An 18,848-nucleotide genomic window follows, 5' to 3' on the forward strand; every position below is an offset into this window, starting at 1 on the left:
TTCAAGCCTTTTTGTCTTCAGAGTTTACTTGCTTATGCATTTTGCTAAACATCTTACAGTTCTTTTGGAAACCCTCTTTTGTTGAACTGAGTTCGTGGCGGGTTATGGCATGGTTGCACTGAGGTTTGTTTTTTAAGTGATGGATGTACCTGGCACAGTAAGGCATGCCGGAGCCCGCCCGCCCGCCCTTCACTGTTGTTCCCTGACTGTATTCAGAGTATAGCCGTCGTTTGAAGGACAGTCAGAGAGACAGAGAGCGGGAGAGAGAGAGGGTGGTGCACCACAACACCGCTCACCGCTTCACAGTGGGACTCAACATGAGAGCTGCCAAGTGTACTGTGTGCCTGGACACTGTGCACTTTGGTCGCCAAGCTGCTACCTGTCTCGGTGAGTTACAGATGAGTCGGAGAGGGCAGCCGGGATGAAATGATCCACATCGTTAAAGGAGCGCTGTGTAGTGGAGAGAAAGATCTTTATTTACACCTAAACAGACTCAATAAACAAACTCTCTTTGTTTTCATCACTGAATAAACAGTTTATACTGTTTTACTTTGTTTACAAGTGGTGGACCCTGCCACCTTTCCAGCTTCAAACAGTGTTTTCCTCTGAGAACAGCTTGTTTATTCACTTATAATGAAATAAATATTTTTGAATTTGTATTGTTACCTCATTAATATTGTAAATATTAAAATTCTGAGTTTGAATTTCTTCTTCAAAACTGCACAGTGCCCCTTTGACTTCACGTAATCTGAAAACAGATTTTAACTTTTACTTTGTTGCCCCGTTCTTATAGTTGGATACATATGTTAATCATTAACTAGTTGCTCATTAGCATGCATATTAGTTTACGGTAGATATGTTTTTAACTCCAGCACATTCACGTCAGAAACAGTCAAAAACATGTCTGTGTTTATTCAGTTAAACATCTCAAAACTAGCACACGGAAAATGAAACTGTGGTATTTAAAATTTGTGTCTGTTTTGTTTTTCTATAAATAAATTCTGGTCTCGGCCACAGAAATGCAGCGTTATAAAAAGGTTAGGCGGGACAATGAGAGCGAGCGGGAGGCAACAGCAGCAGCCGTCGCCATGGTTTCACACATCACAGTGACATCATTCATCATCTTCTCCGTTTATACAACAGAAAACACACAACAAACACAAACTAGAACGACACTCAGTAGAGCGCAAACTTCCGCCAACGTCCAACAATCCCCGTTAATTTAATCAAATCCAGTTCGTTGTCAAACTCAATGGCTCTGTGTCACTTTAAATCTTAAACTACACGTAACTGCTTAAACATAAAGTAAGTTACGCTGATCGAGGATACACATCAGATTGTATTCACTCGATTTTCACCACGATCAATGCTCTGTTCCCTAGAAATGAGAATCTTGCAATGTCAAAGAAAATAAGAAAAAAATCCTGGATCGCCGCTTTATCGCTTTATCCAGCCTAGTAGGTGTTGAACTTTGTCATGCAGACTAAGGCACTGAAAATGACTAATAAAGAGTTATAATGGTACTAATACACCTGCTGATAAGCAACAAACTAATGGCTAACACGTGTACCCTGATATATAATGTGTTACCGAAGTAATATTCATACGTCAGCCTTCTTGTTATTTAATGTTGTTGTGTGTTTTCTGTTGTATAAATATAAATCATGATAAATGCTGGGTGTAATTATGATGTGTGAATCATGGTGACGGCTGCTGCTGTTGCCTCTCACTCACTGTCATTGTTCTGCCTAACCTTTTTATAACACTGCATTTCTGTGGCTGAGACCAGGGTTTATTTAAAGAAAAACACAACAGACGTGTTGAAAAGAAAATCTCAGTTTTATCCATGAATTAACTCATTATAAATTACTACAGTTTCTTTTGCTGTATGACAGTTTTGAGACGTTTAACACAGACATACTTGAAGATCCTCACTTTTTTACATTTGACTGTGTTGGAGTGAAACAGCTCCTGTAAATGCTGATACTGAACATTTCTTTGAGAGAAGCCGGTGTGGCATTGCTTCCTCGTTAACGATGTTTTATCTCCTCAGAATGTCACGCTCTGTGCCACCCAAAGTGCTCCCCCTGCCTCCCAGCCACATGTGGCATGTCCAGCGACTGCTCCCTGCATCTGACCGAGGGCCTGTGTCGGGACAAAGGCAGCTCCCCGGGCCAACAGCTCAAAGAGGCCAGCGGACACATGCACCTGGAGGGCTGGATGAAGCAGCCCAGGTGAGCCGTGGCACACTAGTGTCATCGTTTTGAGCTTTTTGTCTTATCTAATCACACGGGCCAGAGATTCATCTAGATACTGGGAATAGAAACACCTGCATCTTTGCATAACCCGTGATGGTGTGTCTGATTTACACACACAAATCCTTAATAAAGAAGTGGAGAAACTTGTTTCCATACAGACCTCGAGGAGTCACTGAATAGTTTAATGTGTGAGTGTTGAGGCGATGCGGGTCATATGCTTCAGAAACTTGCTAAATCTACACCCAGGGGTGTTGAAGCAGTTCAACACCTTACCAAGACACTTCATGTTGTGTATCTGTCATGTCCTTCACACCTATGAGTGTATTTGTCTCGAACAATATAGTCTCTCCGTTGCACTGAGGCTGTGTCATCTCCTCCCACTGATCAGGCTGATGTAACTTAACTCAAGTCCTCTCAGGCGCTCTCTGTGCTGTTCTGTCTGGCACCTATCCGCTACTTAAACCAGTTTAAACACACAAAAAAAGTGTAGGATCCCGATTTGTAGCTTTGTAGTAACGCAGCTGCCTCGTGTGTTTGCAGGAACGGGAAGCGAGGCCAGGGCTGGGAGAGAAAGTACATGGTCCTGGATGGGACTAAAGTGTCCATCTACGAGATCGAGCCCCGAGAAGGTTGATTTTTATTTTACCAGAACAACGTTCTTCACCTTCTTCGCGAACACTGCGTCGACTAACATGTTTTTGTGTGTGTTTCAGAGTCAGTGAAGCCGCTGGAAGAGTTCGACCTGTGTTTGTCAGACGGAGAGGTGGTTGTTCATGGAGCCGTAGGGGCGTCTGAGCTACCCAACACCGCCAAGTCAGGTACTACACACTGATCTGCGTCCTGTGATCCGTCACTTTGGGTTCAGATTTCTTCTTCGGCAGTGTTGTTCACAGTTACTGTCTGGTTTATACAAGATTTCATTGTCAAACACAGATCATCCACAACAATGAAAGGACTGACAGGTGAAGTGAAGAGCATTGATTATCTAAATATGATGCGACGCTCTGCTGGGAAACCTTGGGAAGCATTCACGTGGATGGCGATAGCCGATATCCTGAATTTTTGAGCTGAAGTTGAAATAGACATTTTCTATCTGCACCAATGCTGAAAAATGTCCAGTCTTTTTTAACTGATAATATATTGTATGAATAAAATATTGCATCTTAACTAGCAACTACAGATGTGAGATAATACACTCAGTGGAGTAAAAAGTACAATATTTCCCTCGGTGGTGAAGTGGAAAAAGTAGCAGGAGGTGATGTCTGTCAAGTGGCATCCACATAAACGCTGCGACTCAAAGTTTCCATAGTAACGAGATGATCATTGTTATTCACTTCACCTGTCGGTGCTTTTCAATGTTGTGGCTGATCGGTTTATTTTAAACTTATTCAATAAATAGTGTCAGGAGGAGGTATTCATGCTGAAGTCGTACCTCACTTATGTCCCCTGTGTGTCAGATGTTCCCTACGTCCTGAAGCTGGAGTCCCGTTGTCACGCCCCCTGCTGGCCTGGACAGGCACTTTACTTCATGGCTCCCAGTTTCCCAGACAAACAGCGCTGGGTGGCTGTCATGGAGTCCGTGGTGGCCGCGGGGCGGGCCTCACGGGAGAAGGCCGAGGCCGACGCAGTGAGTATCTCTGGAGCAGGGCGAGGAGGGGCGACGGGGAGGCGGTCGGCTCTCTGATGTCTGCTGACTCGAATCATAAACCGTTACGAGCGCAGTCACAGATCACTGCCTCTCGTCTATGGCTGCGATCGTAAACTGGCTGTTTAACTGTGTGGGGGCTTTTCATTCACGTTGTATTCTCTAAGAATTGAGTTTAGTGATGAGCCCCAGTTCACTTATATGTGTCGTTAATTGTCCCCTTCTTCTCTCTCCCTCCTCTCTCTCTCTCTCTCTTTGTCCTTCTCACTGCTGTTTGTTGCTTTTTCATCATGCCACATTGTATGTCCGGTATATGGGCATGTTTTGTTGATTTGCTCTATTCTGCCCATTCCATTGGGTTTCATTGTACACATAGGCTGCTGTGTCCAAAAGACAAATGGTTCTGTCTCCACTGGTCCAGGTAAAGAGTTACAAAGACAAACATATAAGACTGACTGATGCGCACACACACACACACACACACACACGAGGCACGCAGTAGTGCATGTGTCTGTCATTGTGTTGGTTGGTCATCCCCCCCCCCGGCTCTCACCTCACCTGCTGTGAGCGCTCCTCACTCTCACTATCCTCTGCTACACTGTCGTGTCCTGTACCAACTCTGTGTCGACGTAACAGTGTTGCTCAGATCTTCTTCCCTGCCACTGGTGTCCTGTTTTTATAGCCACAGTACACAACTGGTCACCAAGATGATGTTTGATCATCTTTGGGTCGATCCTCTTCGGCTGTCCCGTCCCAGAGGACCGGGGATCAGACAGTGGGTCTTTACCTGCTCGTGTACTCGTCTGTGTTTTCACCCCCCTGCTGCCTCGCTGCACTCGCTGCAGAGACTGGGACTGAAGTCACGCGACTCTGTGAGACACAAGATGCAAACTGGGCGACATGAACTTGACTTAACTTTACAGTTTCGAGGGGTTGACGATGTTTTTTTTATGTAATTAAAGGGGCACTATGTAGTTTTGGAGAAGAAATTCAAACTCAGAATTTGTATATTTACAATAATACAAACTCAGAAATATGTATTTTTTCCATAACTGAATAAACAAGCTGATCTCAGAGGAAAATAAGGTCCCAGAACACTGTTTGAAGCTAGAAAGGTGGCAGGGTCCGCCACATATAAACAAAGTAAAACAGTATGAAACTGTGTTGTCCTTTAAGGTCAGTTTGTTTATTTAGTTGCTCCTTTAAATGTGGCTTTGTCGACTCATTATTACCGGTGTTATCTGAACCGCCCTGGAGGTGCCGATGTCTCGACTTTTTTCAGTCACTAAAGAGGAACTTCTTCTAGGAAATGTCCAACAAATCATGCTGATGTAATTATTTATTTTGTTTATTTTATACAGATCAGAGTTACAGGGACGTGACACAGTGGTAACATTTCTGTAAATGTGCCAGTTTAGCCTTCACGGCTAATTTTCAGCTGCAGTCCCGTCCACGAAAGACAAAAATCATAGTGACAACAATTTATAATCAGGCAACTTTGTGTTTCTTGGCAATTTTCTATTTCGTTAAAGTGAAATAAAAACAATATAACTTTTGTGATTCATGAACATCTCAACCAATAGTTTGAGGAAGTTTAGATAAACTCTGACAGTCATCAGACTTTTCTTTTGAGGGTTTTAACTTCCGTTACTCTCGTTGGTAAACGCTCCGACTCTGAACTACATCAAAATAATATCGCCTTTGAAAAGTCCACCACAAACACCGGAGATGTTCCTGCTCGGTAAACCACGGTGCATGCTGGGGATTGTTTTGTTGCGAGCATACTTCGACCAGAGATGATCAGTCAACATTTTATTTAAATAGATATCTCGACTAAAACTGTTCTGTAGGAAATAGCTGAGAAAACCTATGAAGGGTTAAGCGATGCTCTGACTTGACTCACTTCCTGCTTGTGACTGGACTTGTGTGAAGCTGTGAACATGACCTGGAGACAGACTTGTGACTCGGTCCCACCTCTGACACCGTTAACCTGCACACAGTCCTGCAGCCGTCCAACCCCCTCTGTCCTGCCCTCTGCTGCCTCCCCCTCAGGTCGCGTTGAGGTCGTGACCCCTGACCCCTCACCTCTTTCTGCTCTTACAGAAGCTGCTGGGAAACTCTCTCCTTAAGCTGGAGGGAGACGATAGGCTGGATATTAACTGCACTCTCCCCCTCACAGATCAGGTAACACTGTCGATGGGGTGTTATTATTTGTACGGAGGCCCTGAGGGGCCAGTGAGAAATCTCATCTAAATTATTTTTTCTGCTGTGTTTATGACGTGATCTGGTGAAAAAAAAAAGTTTTGCCAGAATAATCTTTCTAAGTTCTTTAATTAATTTTTCATCTGTGAGAACATCTTAACAAGAAAAAAAAAATATGAAAAAAAAAGTTGTCGTGTGAAAAAATATTGTTTCCCTTTTTTTCTGCTGAAAACATTTTATTAACAGGAGAATTTTATTGTGTGTGAAAAACTCTGTGAAAAAAAAGGATCTACTGAATTTTTTTTGTACTGACAAAATATTTTTGACACACATTAATTAAATTTTTTCTCGTAAACAAAAAAAGTGTTCAGGAATAAAAAAAAAATAGTGAAAGAACCAAAAAAAAAAAGAAATAATTTCAATAGAAAGAAAACATTTTCAGGAGAAATGAATGTGGAACCGAGTGGGAAAAAATGTTCATCCTGTTGAGAATTTTTTTTTTTTTTTACTTTGGGAACCAAGTGAAAAAAATCACTTGGTTCCCAAAGTAAAAAAAAATTCACTGAAAAAAACGCGAAAAAAAATAAAATGTTCAGGAAAGAAAAAAAATTGTCATCTGTGAAACCGAGAGAATTTTTTTTCACAAGAATATTTTTTCCCTTTTTTCTCCTAAAAAACATTTAATTTACAGGAGAAACTTTTTTTGTACTGAGAAAAAAAAAGGGTTATGGTTGGGGTCTGGAAAACGCTTTTTTTGTGGGTCAGGTGTTCAGGCCTACTGCTCTGTGTGAGGTCCTTGTGGAGGTTAGCTCAGTCTATGTGTGTGATATAAATCTATCAAAGGAAGGTATGGCTCAGTGGCAGAGTCCCTGTCCCCTGTGTGGGAGACCCAGGTTGAAGACTCAGGTCCCCCTCAGATGCCTTGTGAAATTTTGGTTGCTGGAGTGTGGATGAAGGAGTGAATATGACAGAGTATACCTTGACTGTTTAAGAATTGGTTGGCTTGCTGTTATGGTGCCCGTCCCATGTGGCACACTCAGGAGGGTGCTCTTTAGAATTTTGGTTGAAGGAGTGAATATGACAGAGTGAATATGACAGAGTGTACCATGAATATTAAAGAATTGGTTGGTTTAGTGGTATGGTGCCTGTCTGTCATGCAGGTGACCCGAGTTCAAGACCCAGAGTTTTTTTTTCGCAAGAATATTTTTTCCCTTTTTTTTCTCTTGAAAACATTTTATTAACAGGAGAAACTTTTTTTGTACTGGAAAAAAAGGGTTAGGGTTAAAAACAAAAAAAAGGTTTCACACGCTATTTTTTTTTTTTTTCCTAAACATTGTTTTTTTCATGTGCACACAAAAAAAAATGTCCAGGGGAAAAAAATTTAAATTGTAAAAAAAAAATTCAATAGAAAAAAATTTTTCAGTATAAATTGTTTTGTTTTGTTTTTGCATGTGTGGAGCTGAGTGAAAAGTTTTTTATTCACTTGGTTCCCCACATGAAAAAGAAATGACCGGGAGAAAAAAAGCAAAAAATGTGAATGTGTGAAACCAAGTAAACATTTTTTTAAAAATTCAGTCGCCAAAAGAATTTGAGTAGAAAATGTTTCTTTTCTTGTGTCGAACCAAATGATTAAAACAAAGATTGTATCCTCCTTGAATTTTTTTTTTTTTTCACTTTGGTTCCCAAAGTAAAAAAAAATAACTACTGAAAATTAAATGAAAATCTTTGTGAAAAATTGGTTTCAAACACAAAAAAAATTTAATGTTCAGGAGAGAAACATTTTTTCACAAGAATATTTTTTTTCCTTTTTTTTTCCTGAAAACATTTTATTTACAGGAGAAACTTTTTTTGTACTGAAAAAAAAAAGGGTTAGGGTTGGGGTTTGGAAAAAGCCTTATTTGTGGGTCAGGTGCACAGACCTACTGCTCTGGGTGAGGTCCTTGTGATGGTTAGCTCAGTCTATGTGTGTGATAGATCTCCACTAAATGAAGGTATGGCTCAGTGGCAGGGTGCCTCCCCCCTGAGCGGTACAGCTGGGTTCAAGTCCCAGGTCCCCCACACTCAGGAGGGTGCCATGTGAAATTTTGGTTGAAGGAGTGAATATGCCTCAGTGTACCATGACTATTGATGAGTATTTTAGCTTGTTGGTATGGTGCCTGTCCCTTGTGTGGGAGACCGGGGTTCAAGACCCAGGTCTGCCACACTCAGCAGGGTGCCACGTGGATTTTCGGTTGATGGAGTGTGGATGAAGGAGTGAATATGACAGAGTGTACTATGTCTTTTGATGAATTGGTTGGTTCAGTGGTATGGTGCCTGTCTGTCATGCAGGTGAACCAGGTTCAAGACCCCCAATTTTTTTTTCGCAAGAATATTTTTCCCTTTTTTTCTCCTAAAAAACATTTTATTTACAGGAGAAACTTTTTTTGTACTGAAAAAAAAAGGGTTAGCGTTAAAAACAAAAAAAAGGTCTCACACTCTAATTTTTTTTTTTCTTCTCCTGAACGTTGTTTTTTTCATGTGCACACAAAAAAATGTCCAGGGAAAGAAAAAATAAAATTGTAAAAAAAAAAAATTCAATAGAAAAAAAATGTTTCGGTATAAATTGTCTTGTTTTGTTTTTGCATGTGTGGAGCTGAGTGAAAAAAATTCTTGTAAGTTTTTTATTCACTTGGTTCCCCACACGGAAAATAAATGACCAGGAGAAAAAAAGCTAAAAATTTGAATGTTTGAAACCAAGTAAACATTTTTTTTAAAATTCAGTAGCCCAAAAAAATTTTTCTAGAAAATGTTTCTTTTCTTGTGTGGAACCAAATGAATAAAAAAAGATTGTATCCTCCTTGAAATATTTTTTGTTTTCACTTGGTTCCAAAAGTTAAAAAAAAATTCTACTGAAATTAAATGAAAATCTGTGAAAAATTGGTTTCAAACAACCTACTGCTCTGGGTGAGGTCCTTGTGGAGATTACCTCAGTTTATGTGTGTGATATGACTTAAGTAAAGGAAGGTATGGCTCAACGGCAGAGTGCCTGTCCCCTGTGTGGGAGACCCAGGTTCAAGCCCCAGCTCCCCCACACTCAGCAGGGCACCATGTTGAATTTTGGTTGATGGAGTGTGTGGATGAAGGAGTGAATATGACAGAGTGTACCATGACTTTTGATGAGTGTTTTGGCTCAGTGGTATGGTGCCTGTCTGTTGTGCGGGCAACCTGGGTTCAAGACCCAGAATTTTTTTAGGTTAGGGTTAAAAGAAAAAGGTTTCACACACTCATTGATTTTTCTCCTGAACATTGTTTTTTTATGTGCACACAAAAAAATGTCCAGGGAAAAAAAAAAAAATCAATAGAAAAAAAAGGTTTCAGTATAATTTGTTTTGTTTTTGCATGAATATGTTTTGGGTTTTTTTCTCCTGGACATTTTTTTGTCAAAAAATTTAGTTTTTCAGTCGAAAAAACCCCCCAGAAATTCCAAGAGGACAAAAACCCTTTCTTTCTCAGTTTCACACATGAAAATAAAATTTTACTGACATTTTTTAAACTGTTTTTTCATGTGCGAAATCAATTTTTCACAAAGATTAGAAAGTAATTTTTTTTTTAAGATCACAACAAAAAAAAAATCTACTGAAAATAAGGGGGAATCTGTGAAAAATTGATTTCGGACATGAAAAAAACAGTAAAAAAAATGTCATATTTCAGTAGTCCAGGTAAAAAAAAAAGGTTTTTTTCCTATTGAATTTTTTTTTCTTCACTTGGTTTCACACACACAAAAAAGTTCAGGAGTTCAGCACCTCGAATTATTTTTTTTGACTGAAAAAATTTAGTTTTTCAGTCAGAAAAAAAAAACAGAAATTCCAAGAGGGAAAAAACCCTTTCTTTCTCAGTTTCACACATGAAAATAAAATTTTACTGACATTTTTTCAACTGTTTTTTCATGTGCGCAATCAGTTTTTCACATAGATTAGAAAGTAATTTTTTTTTTAAGACCAATTTAAAAAAAAATTTCAAGAGGAAAAAATGTTTCTACTTTTACTGAATAGTTATTTATTTTTTCTTTTCTTGTTTTCCTTCGGTACTTGGTTTCACACATAAAATTAAAAAACTAATGTTGATGAAGGTTCTCAGTCATCCAGGTCATAGTAATTCGAGGTCTGTATCGTAGGCAACTGGACTTGTTTCAGTTTCTTGAAGACTTTTCACCTCATCCAAGAGGCTCCTTCAGGTCGACTCTGTAAGGACACTCCCACACAGAGTTTAAAAGCCAGCCAGCTCCCCTCCAGGTAGTTAGAACCAAGTGAAGATTGAAAAGTTTTCAAGAGGAGAAAACTCACTCGGTTCAACACACATGAAAACAAAACAAATAAAATCTAAAATATTTTATTTCCCTGCTGAAATTTTTTTTTTACTTAAAAAAAAAAAAATTCTTTGATTGGTTTCACACATGAACATTTTAAGGGTTTTTTTCTCTCCTGAACCTTTTTTTTCATGTTTGAAACCAATTTTTCCACAAAGATTTGTTTAATTTTCAGTATGTTGATGAAGCTTCTTAGTCTTCCAGGTCCTCGGTACAAAAAAGTCTCCTGTAAATAAAATGTTTTTAGGAGAAAAATTCTTATGAAAAAAAAAATCGGTTTCACACATGACAATTTTTTTCTCTCCTGGACATTTTTTTTTTTTTTTCGTGTTTGAAACCAATTTTTCACAAAGATTTTCATTTAATTTTCAGTAGATTTATTTTTACTTTGGAAACCAAGTGGAAAAAAAATGTTCTCAACAGAATGAAATTTTTTTCCCACTCTGTTCCACATTCATTGGTTAAAAACAAGTAAAAGCATGTAATTTTTCAGTCCCAAAAAAAAATGTCAGTAGAAAAAAAAAATTCAATATAAAACAAAAAATTTCAGTAGACGATTTTTTTCTTTTTCTCTTGTGTGTGGAGTGAAAACGTTTTTTCCTCTTAAAAAAAAATCACCTGGTAACAAAAAGATTTTACTGAAAATGAAGTGAAAATCTTTGTGAAAAATGTATTTCACACATGAAAAAAAAAAAAAAAAAAAAAAAAGTTTCCGTACAAAAAAGTTTTCTCATGTGTGGAACAGAGTGCAAAAGAAAATTTCTTAATGAAATTTTTTTTTTTCTTGGTCACAAAAAAAAAATCTACTGAAAATAAGGGGGAATGTGTGAAAAATGTATTTTGGACATGAAAATAACAGTAAAAAAAAACACAAAATTTTTTTTCCTATTAAATTTTTTTTTCTTCACTTGGTTACACACAAAAAAAAGTTCAGGAGAAAAAAGCCCAAAACATTTCAGTTTCTGAAACCAAGTAGAACATTTAATTCTTTTCTTTTTTTCACCTTTTTACAAAAAAAATCTACTGAAAATTAAGTAAACATCTTTGTGAATAATTTATTTCACACACGACAATAAATTCCAGCAGATTTTTACATTTTTTTTGTCATTTGTGAAAAAAAGGGTTTTCACTTGGTTCCACAGAAAAAGAGCAACAACAAAATTTTATGTGTTTAACCAAGTACACAACATTTTTTTCAGTAGTAAGTTTTTCTTTTCTTAGAACTACGAAAGATTATTCTCACAAAAGTTTTTTTCCCATAAACACAGGAGAGAAAATTGTTTAGCTCAGACTTTGAAAATGCATCATCAGAAAAAGTAATTTTAATTTGCCCCTCAGGGCTTCCGTATATTTGATTGTTGTCAATGCACATGCAGTAAAGACATTTTCGCATCATTTCTTACATAATGAAGCTGCTGATCATTTAGAAAACACCTTCATCCAACAGGAGCAGTGATGCTCTTTGTTTATGAAGGGACACACAGCAGATGCTCGGAGGCTCACTGTTAAGGTTTACCACATGTTGCTCCTGTTTGAAACGTTCACCAGAGTCATTATAATTACGTTAATGATTCTGTCTCCTCGCTGTGCCGCAGATAGTTCTGGTGGGCTCTGAAGAGGGCCTGTACGCCCTGAACGTGATCAAGAACTCTCTGACTCACATCCCGGGCCTGGGATCCGTCTTTCAGATCCACGTCGTCAAAGAGCAGGAGAAGCTGCTGATGATTGTCGGTAAGACGCTCTGCTTTGTATTTTACCATCACAAAGTAACTGGCATTAATAAGAAACTTATTTTCCAGCTTCTTTGTAATATCTGTGTGTGTGTGTGCGTGTGTGTGTGTGTGTTCGCTGCAGGGGACGAGCGAGCGTTGTGTTTGGTGGAGATCAAGAGAGTGAAGCAGTCTCTGGCCCAGTCCCACATGCCCAGCCAGTCTGAACTGGCCCCCTACATCTTCGAGACGGTCAAAGGCTGCCATCTGTTTGCTGCGGGGAGAGTAGGTCCTCCTCCTCCTCCTCTGTGAGGCTGGACTTGAATCAGATCTTCTGCTCTCTGACTTTCTCTTTAAAAACTGACGTCTACGTTCTCTCTACAGATAGACAACGGGCCGTGTATATGTGCTGCAATGCCGAACAAGATAACCATCCTGCGCTACAACGACAATCTCAATAAATACTGCATCCGTAAGGTGAGCGTGTCAAACCGAGCTATCGCGATATAGTCTATTGTGATATTATTTAAACAATAGTATCTTGATATTTTTTAAACCTCCTAATCATCAGTAATGTTGATATATTGACTTAGCCGGTAAGTAAAACAGTCTGTTAAGTTCACAAAATTGCATCATTTTACTGTAATTCAGATTTTCATATCACAATATCCAAAATCTAAGATGATATGTCGTCTCATGTCACATCAATGATTTCATGTTAAGATGTTGTCCAGCCCAGAATTTTAATATTTACAGTATTAAAGAGGTAATAAAACTAGTAGACGCCCTTTAAAAATCTTTTATTATTATTTCACACATGGAAAGAAATGAAAAAAACAAAACATTTTTTTGGAGAAATCTTTTTTTCATGTGTGGAACTAAATTAAAAAAAAGGTTATTTTCCTCTTGATTTTTTTTTTTTTTCTTCACTTGGTTACACACACAAAAAAGTTCAGGAGAAAAAAACCCCAAAACATTTCCATTTCTGAAACTAAGTTTTTTCCTGTTTTTATAAAATAAATTATAAATCATTTATAAAAAAAAAATTTTTAATATTTTTTTTTTTACTTAGTTTCAGAAATGAAAATGTTTTTGATTTTTTCTCTTGAACTTTTTTTTGTAAACAGGTGAAAAAAAAAAAAAAAAATTTCACCCGTTTACAAAAAAATCTACTGAAAATTAAGTGAATATCTTTGTGAATTGATTTCACACATGAAAAAAAAATCAGCAGATTTTTTTTTTTTCATTTGTGAAAAAAGGTTTTTTCCTCTTTAATTTTTTTTTCACTTGGTTCCACAAAAAAATGTTCAGGAGGAAAAAACAAACAACAAAATTTAATGTGTGAAAAGTCAAAAAACTTTTTTTTCAGTAGAAAACTTTTTAGGGGAAAAACTGAACTGAAAATGTGTCTTTTCATTCGTGAAAAAAAATGTCCAGGAGAAAAAAACCAAAACATTTTCATCAAGTTAAACAAAATGTTTCTGTCTGGAAAAAAAAAAATCAGCATAATTATTTTTTGTCAAGCTGCTCTCAGAGGAAAATAAGGTCCCAGAACACTGTTTATATGTGGCGGACCCTGCCACCCTTCTAGCTTCACACAAAGTAAAACAGTATAAATTGTGTTGTCAGGTTCTCAGTTTGTTTATTCAGTTTATTCAGTCAGGAAAACAAAGAGAGGTTGGTTATTGCTTCTTTCCCTTCTGGTTTATTATTAACTAGAGAAAACAGCGGAGGCCTTTTTCCATCATAGAGGTGTCTTGTCTTCTCACGCCTCCATGTTTTCATCTCGCAGGAGATTGAAACTCTGGAGCCCTGCAGCTGCATCCACCTGACCAGCTACAGCATCATCATCGGCACCAACAAGTTCTACGAGATCGAGATGAAGCAGTTCGTGCTCGAGGGTGAGGACAGGAGCAGAACAACCGCTGTGGTTTTATATAAAAAAGGAACAGAACGTAAACATAACGGCCGCTCTGATGAGAAAGACTTCAGGAGCACAGCAGACACACAGATATGTTATAAGGGCCTCGACTTTGTGACCTCAGAGGTAAATAAACATAAAGAAGTTAGACACATTGTTTGAAACCAGGACTTCTGATTCGTCCACTGCAGAGTTCCTGGACAAGAACGACGTGTCGCTGGCCTCGGCGGTGTTCGCAGCCTCGTCGCACAGTTTCCCCATCGCCATCATGCAGGTGGCGAGCAGCCTGCAGAAGGAGGAGTACCTGCTGTGTTTTCACGGTGCGTTTGAATGAACGGCTGTTTTCTGCCCACAACACTAAATGCTAAAGTTCCCATCAGTGGATAAGATACAAGAAAACTGCAGCACAGACGATGACTGCGAGGCAACAACTTGCTAGAAGTGTGTTTTTATGTTTTATGTCCATGTTTTTGATGTTTACTGTAAATTCACCTCAGGAAATTGCTTCATGTAAAGGTGTCTGACACCTATCTTTATGTAGAAAGTGAAAAAAGTGTTGCACAACTTTGAAACAGGCGGTGACAGGATACAAAAAGATCAAATTATTGTTTAACACCATTCGTAAGGATTCAAAGTCCACAATACTTTGAGTTAATTACTTTCTAAAGTGTTAATGATGAGGCAAAAGTCAAACATCAGCTCCAAATGAACAACATAAACACCTTTAACCAAACACTTAAAGTCAGTATCTATATTCAGTCCACGAGGCGCCAGCGTTCTTTAACGGTGGATCCGATATCGTTCCCTCCTGGAGAGTAAAATATCCAAACTTCCTCCTCTTGGGGGAAGTGTTGCCTTTTCAGTTAAATCTTCGGGAGGAAACAGGATGATTGAATTCAACAAAATGTGCTGCCTCTGGATAATTCATGTTTCTGCATCTAACAGCACTTCTGTGTTCAGCAATACGAGTTTTTAACACTCTACTTGTTTTACCACGAGGGCAACTGATAAGATAAATGACCGACTCAGTGTGGCATGAAATAATCTCTTTCATGGGGATCTCTATACCTGTGTGAGCAGGAAGTATAATTACACTGGCTGCAAAGAACCGCAGGGCAGGAAGGTGCTCAGGTAGCTCGAGCTGGTACCAGACGGTCTATATAATAATAATAATAATAATATATTTTATTTATAAGCACCTTTCAGGACACTTTTCAAAGCAAATAAAAACAGTCAATACATAAAGAATACAATGATGATACAAAAACAGCAAACCACATAAAAACAAACACTAAATGATAGTGAACACATCAGGGAGCGTCAGAGAAGGAAGGCGCCAAAGTATTAAACATCTTGTATCTTTAAACATGATATGAAATTGAACTGGGAGCCAGTTCAACCAGTGGCTGAAGGGTTGGTGTGATGTGCTCGCTGTACGACACAGAGGCCTCCTGCATGCTGTAGTCTTGTTAACGCCCTCTTTATCTAGATGCACACAGAGGAGATATAGATTACGCTTTCTTTATGTTGCAGAGTTTGGAGTGTTTGTGGACACGTACGGACGAAGAAGCCGCACCGACGACATCAAGTGGAGCCGCCTGCCTCTGTCCTTCGGTAAAAACACTTTGAGCTCCCGCTGCTTTATGCTGCGATCTTATTTTGCCATCTTTCTAATTGTGTACTCTCCTCCGGTGCAGCCTACAGAGAGCCCTACCTGTTTGTCACCTACTTCAACTCCCTGGACGTCATCGAGGTTCAGGGACATGCTTCTCTGGGGTGAGACAGAGCGGCTACCGTGGATACGTATTTTTTAAAAACGTCCATTTTGGTTGTTAGCTGTATTTCCCACGTCCCTCTCTGTGCTTACTTCCAGTCCCACAGTTCTGGCCCACCTGGACATCCCCAACCCTCGCTACCTGGGCCCAGCCATCTCCTCTGGGGCGATTTACCTGGCCTCGTCCTACCAGAACAAACTGCGGGTCATCTGCTGTAAAGGGAGTCTGATCAGAGAGTCTGGAGAGCTGCAGAGGACCGGCTCCAGCCGAGGGTCAGCGCTGTTCCTCAGTTTGAGCAAAAACAAAAAAGAGAAAAGATAAAAACAAAGCAATAGAGAGAAAAGAACAGAATTCATATTTGAATGTGTGGGAGGATTAAAAACACTTGAACACCTACGACACACATTAACTGTCAAGTGTCAGGTAGAAAACACCACCGATGGAGTAATGTTTTCATCGGAAAGGCCAACAGTGCCATCTGCTGTGAAAATGTAAAAAAACTGCTCTTGTTTCTTGAAGACGACAACATTGTGAGACACCGTTGTGAGACACTGTTGTGAGACGCTGTTGTGAGACGCTGTTGTGAGACGCTGCCCTGTGCTGTGTTTTCCACAGGAGTCCCAGTAAGCGAGGCCCCCCCACCTACACAGAGCACATCACCAAGCGTCTGACCTCGGGCCCCGGCAGCCACGACGGGCTGCATCGGGAGCCCAGCACCCCGCATCGCTACCGGGAGGGCCGCACCGAGTTCAGACGGGACAAGTCTCCGGCCCGACCGCTGGACAGGGAGAAGTCGCCCGGCAGGGTGCTCGACAGCCGCAGGGAGAGGTCTCCGGGGAGGTTCGGGGACAGCACCCGACTCCACGCCGGGTCTGTCCGGACACAGCTCGCCCCAGTGAACAAGGTACTGTAGCGAGGTCCTGCTGGCTGGGTGGTTCAATCAAGTGCAGACAAGATGAAACAAGCAAACAAAACCCCTCTGATGTATCATCTGACTCATGTTAGTGGGACAGCAATAAAACATCACAGAATAAAACAATATATAATATAATTAAAAATGGGTAAAAATAAGAATATAGAAAAAATACAATATACAATATTATAAATCTAACAGGAAATATGTGCCGCATAGAAACAAATGAGAAAATATGAGGAGCAGCAACAACAAACATTTCCTCTGGTAGTAAAGATATTCTGATATTATAAACCCTGGGCCTGTTCGTCGTGCTTCATAAGCTGCGTCTCCTCCAGCTGTTAGAGCAGTGCATCATCCTCACAACACATCTGTGAGCTCATATTAATGTGCAGGTCAGCCTCCAGGACCTCAGGATCTGTCTGTACTGCACCTCAGTGTAAAACAGAAATACCTCCAGAGCTGAGATCATCTGCTCTGTGGAAGTTTATTGCCATTTTTTAAAAGGGGCACTATGTAGTTTACACTATTAATGAGGTAATAATACAAACTCAGATATATAATTTTTTCTATAAGTGATTAAACAAGCTGAACAAGATAAACATCCTGCGCTACAACGACAATCTCAATAAATACTGCATTCGTAGGGTGAGTGTGACCTGCCAGTAGCTAAATGATATCACAATATTTCTAGACTAATTCACGATTAACAATAAGTATCTTGATATTTTTTAAACCTCCTTATCATCAGTTATGTTAATATATTGACTTAGTTGGTAAAGGCAAAAGTCTGTTAAGTTCAGAAAATTACATAATTTTACTGTAATGCAGCCTTTAAAACACTTCTAATCTAATACCATATATCGCCTCATGTCACATTGACTTAATGTTAAGATATTGTCCAGCTCAGAATTTTAATTTTTACAGTATTAAAGAGGAAATAAAACGAGTAAAAAATCTTTTATGATTATTTCACACATGGAAAAAAAAAATTTCAGTAGAAATCTTTTTTTTATGTGTGGAACAAAGTTTAAAAAAAGTTATTTTCCTCTTGAAATTATTTTTTCTTCTGCACACACAAAAAAAAATGTTCATGAGAATAAAAACAAATCTTTTTCTTGTGTGAAACAAAGTACAGTAAGTAAAAGATATATATATATATATATATATATAGTAGAAAAATAAATTCTGTTTTCACGTGTATGGAACCGAGTAGAAAAACGAAATTCCTCATGACATTTTTTTTTGTACTTTTGTCATAAAAAAAAAAAAAATTTAAAGGAAAAAAAAATAGAGGGAAATCCTTGTAAAAAAATTGATTTCAACATGAAAAAACAGTAAAAAAAAAAAAAAAAGTAGAATTTTATTTTCATGTGAGGAACTGAGAAAGAAAGATTTTTGTCCTTTTGATTTTTTTTTTGTTTTCTGACTGAAAAACTAAATTTTTTTTTTCCCGCTTGGTTCCACACACAAAAAAAAAGTTCAGGAGAAAAAAACCCAAAACATTTCCATTTCGGAAATTAAGTAAAAAAAAAAAGTTTTTTAATTCTCCTGAACTTTTTTGCTAACAGGTGAAAAAAGATTTTTTTTTTCCACCTGTTTCCAAAAAATTCTACTGAAAATTAAGTAAATATATTTGTGAAAAATGTATTTCACACGTGAAAGAAAATTTCAGCAGATTTTTTTTTCATTAGTGAAAAAAAGGTTTTTTCCTCTTTAATTTTTTTTCACTTGGTTCCACAAAAAAAATTTTCAGGATAAAAAAATAAAAATAAAAAAAAAATTTCACGTGTGAAAATTAAAAAACATTTTTCTCAGTAGAAAAAAAATTTCAGTAGAAAAATGTTTAGGGGAAAAGATTGTGTAGCGACAGTCTGTCTTCATGCGGTGGAACCGAGTGGAAGAAAATATCCAGGAGAAGAAAAAAAATAATAATTTCATCAAGTTAAACAAAAAGTTTCTGTCGGGAAAAGAACTGAACAAAAATCTTATCTTTTAACTTGTGCGAGCATATTTTACAAAGATTTCTCTTGTTTAGGGATTAAACCGTACCTGACTATTATAAAAATTTGAGAGGTCG

At 38.4% G+C, this 18,848-nt stretch overlaps 1 protein-coding gene across 13 annotated transcripts in view; it reads left to right on the forward strand.

Annotated features, from left to right (window-relative positions):
* The window catches only part of citb (citron rho-interacting serine/threonine kinase b), a 63,833-nt gene that overhangs the window by 43,591 nt on the left and 1,394 nt on the right, over window positions 1-18,848 (forward strand). For 7 of the 13 annotated variants that reach the window (XM_084358942.1, XM_084358943.1, XM_084358936.1 and 4 more), the window contains 16 exons: window positions 217-387; window positions 2,054-2,234; window positions 2,799-2,887; window positions 2,972-3,076; window positions 3,716-3,885; window positions 4,280-4,324; window positions 6,007-6,087; window positions 12,046-12,181; window positions 12,305-12,444; window positions 12,544-12,636; window positions 13,952-14,060; window positions 14,272-14,400; window positions 15,614-15,694; window positions 15,778-15,856; window positions 15,954-16,127; window positions 16,471-16,759. In XM_084358942.1, coding sequence (XP_084215068.1) covers window positions 217-387; window positions 2,054-2,234; window positions 2,799-2,887; window positions 2,972-3,076; window positions 3,716-3,885; window positions 4,280-4,324; window positions 6,007-6,087; window positions 12,046-12,181; window positions 12,305-12,444; window positions 12,544-12,636; window positions 13,952-14,060; window positions 14,272-14,400; window positions 15,614-15,694; window positions 15,778-15,856; window positions 15,954-16,127; window positions 16,471-16,759 — 2,072 coding nt within the window. The remainder of the gene's footprint in view (window positions 1-216; window positions 388-2,053; window positions 2,235-2,798; window positions 2,888-2,971; window positions 3,077-3,715; window positions 3,886-4,279; window positions 4,325-6,006; window positions 6,088-12,045; window positions 12,182-12,304; window positions 12,445-12,543; window positions 12,637-13,951; window positions 14,061-14,271; window positions 14,401-15,613; window positions 15,695-15,777; window positions 15,857-15,953; window positions 16,128-16,470; window positions 16,760-18,848) is intronic. The other 6 variants (XM_084358947.1, XM_084358948.1, XM_084358945.1 and 3 more) reach the window with 1 other exon arrangement.

The sequence above is a fragment of the Pagrus pagrus genome, assembly GCF_965226575.1.
Source record: "Pagrus pagrus genome assembly, chromosome: 8".
NCBI classification, from domain to species: Eukaryota; Metazoa; Chordata; class Actinopteri; order Spariformes; family Sparidae; genus Pagrus; species Pagrus pagrus.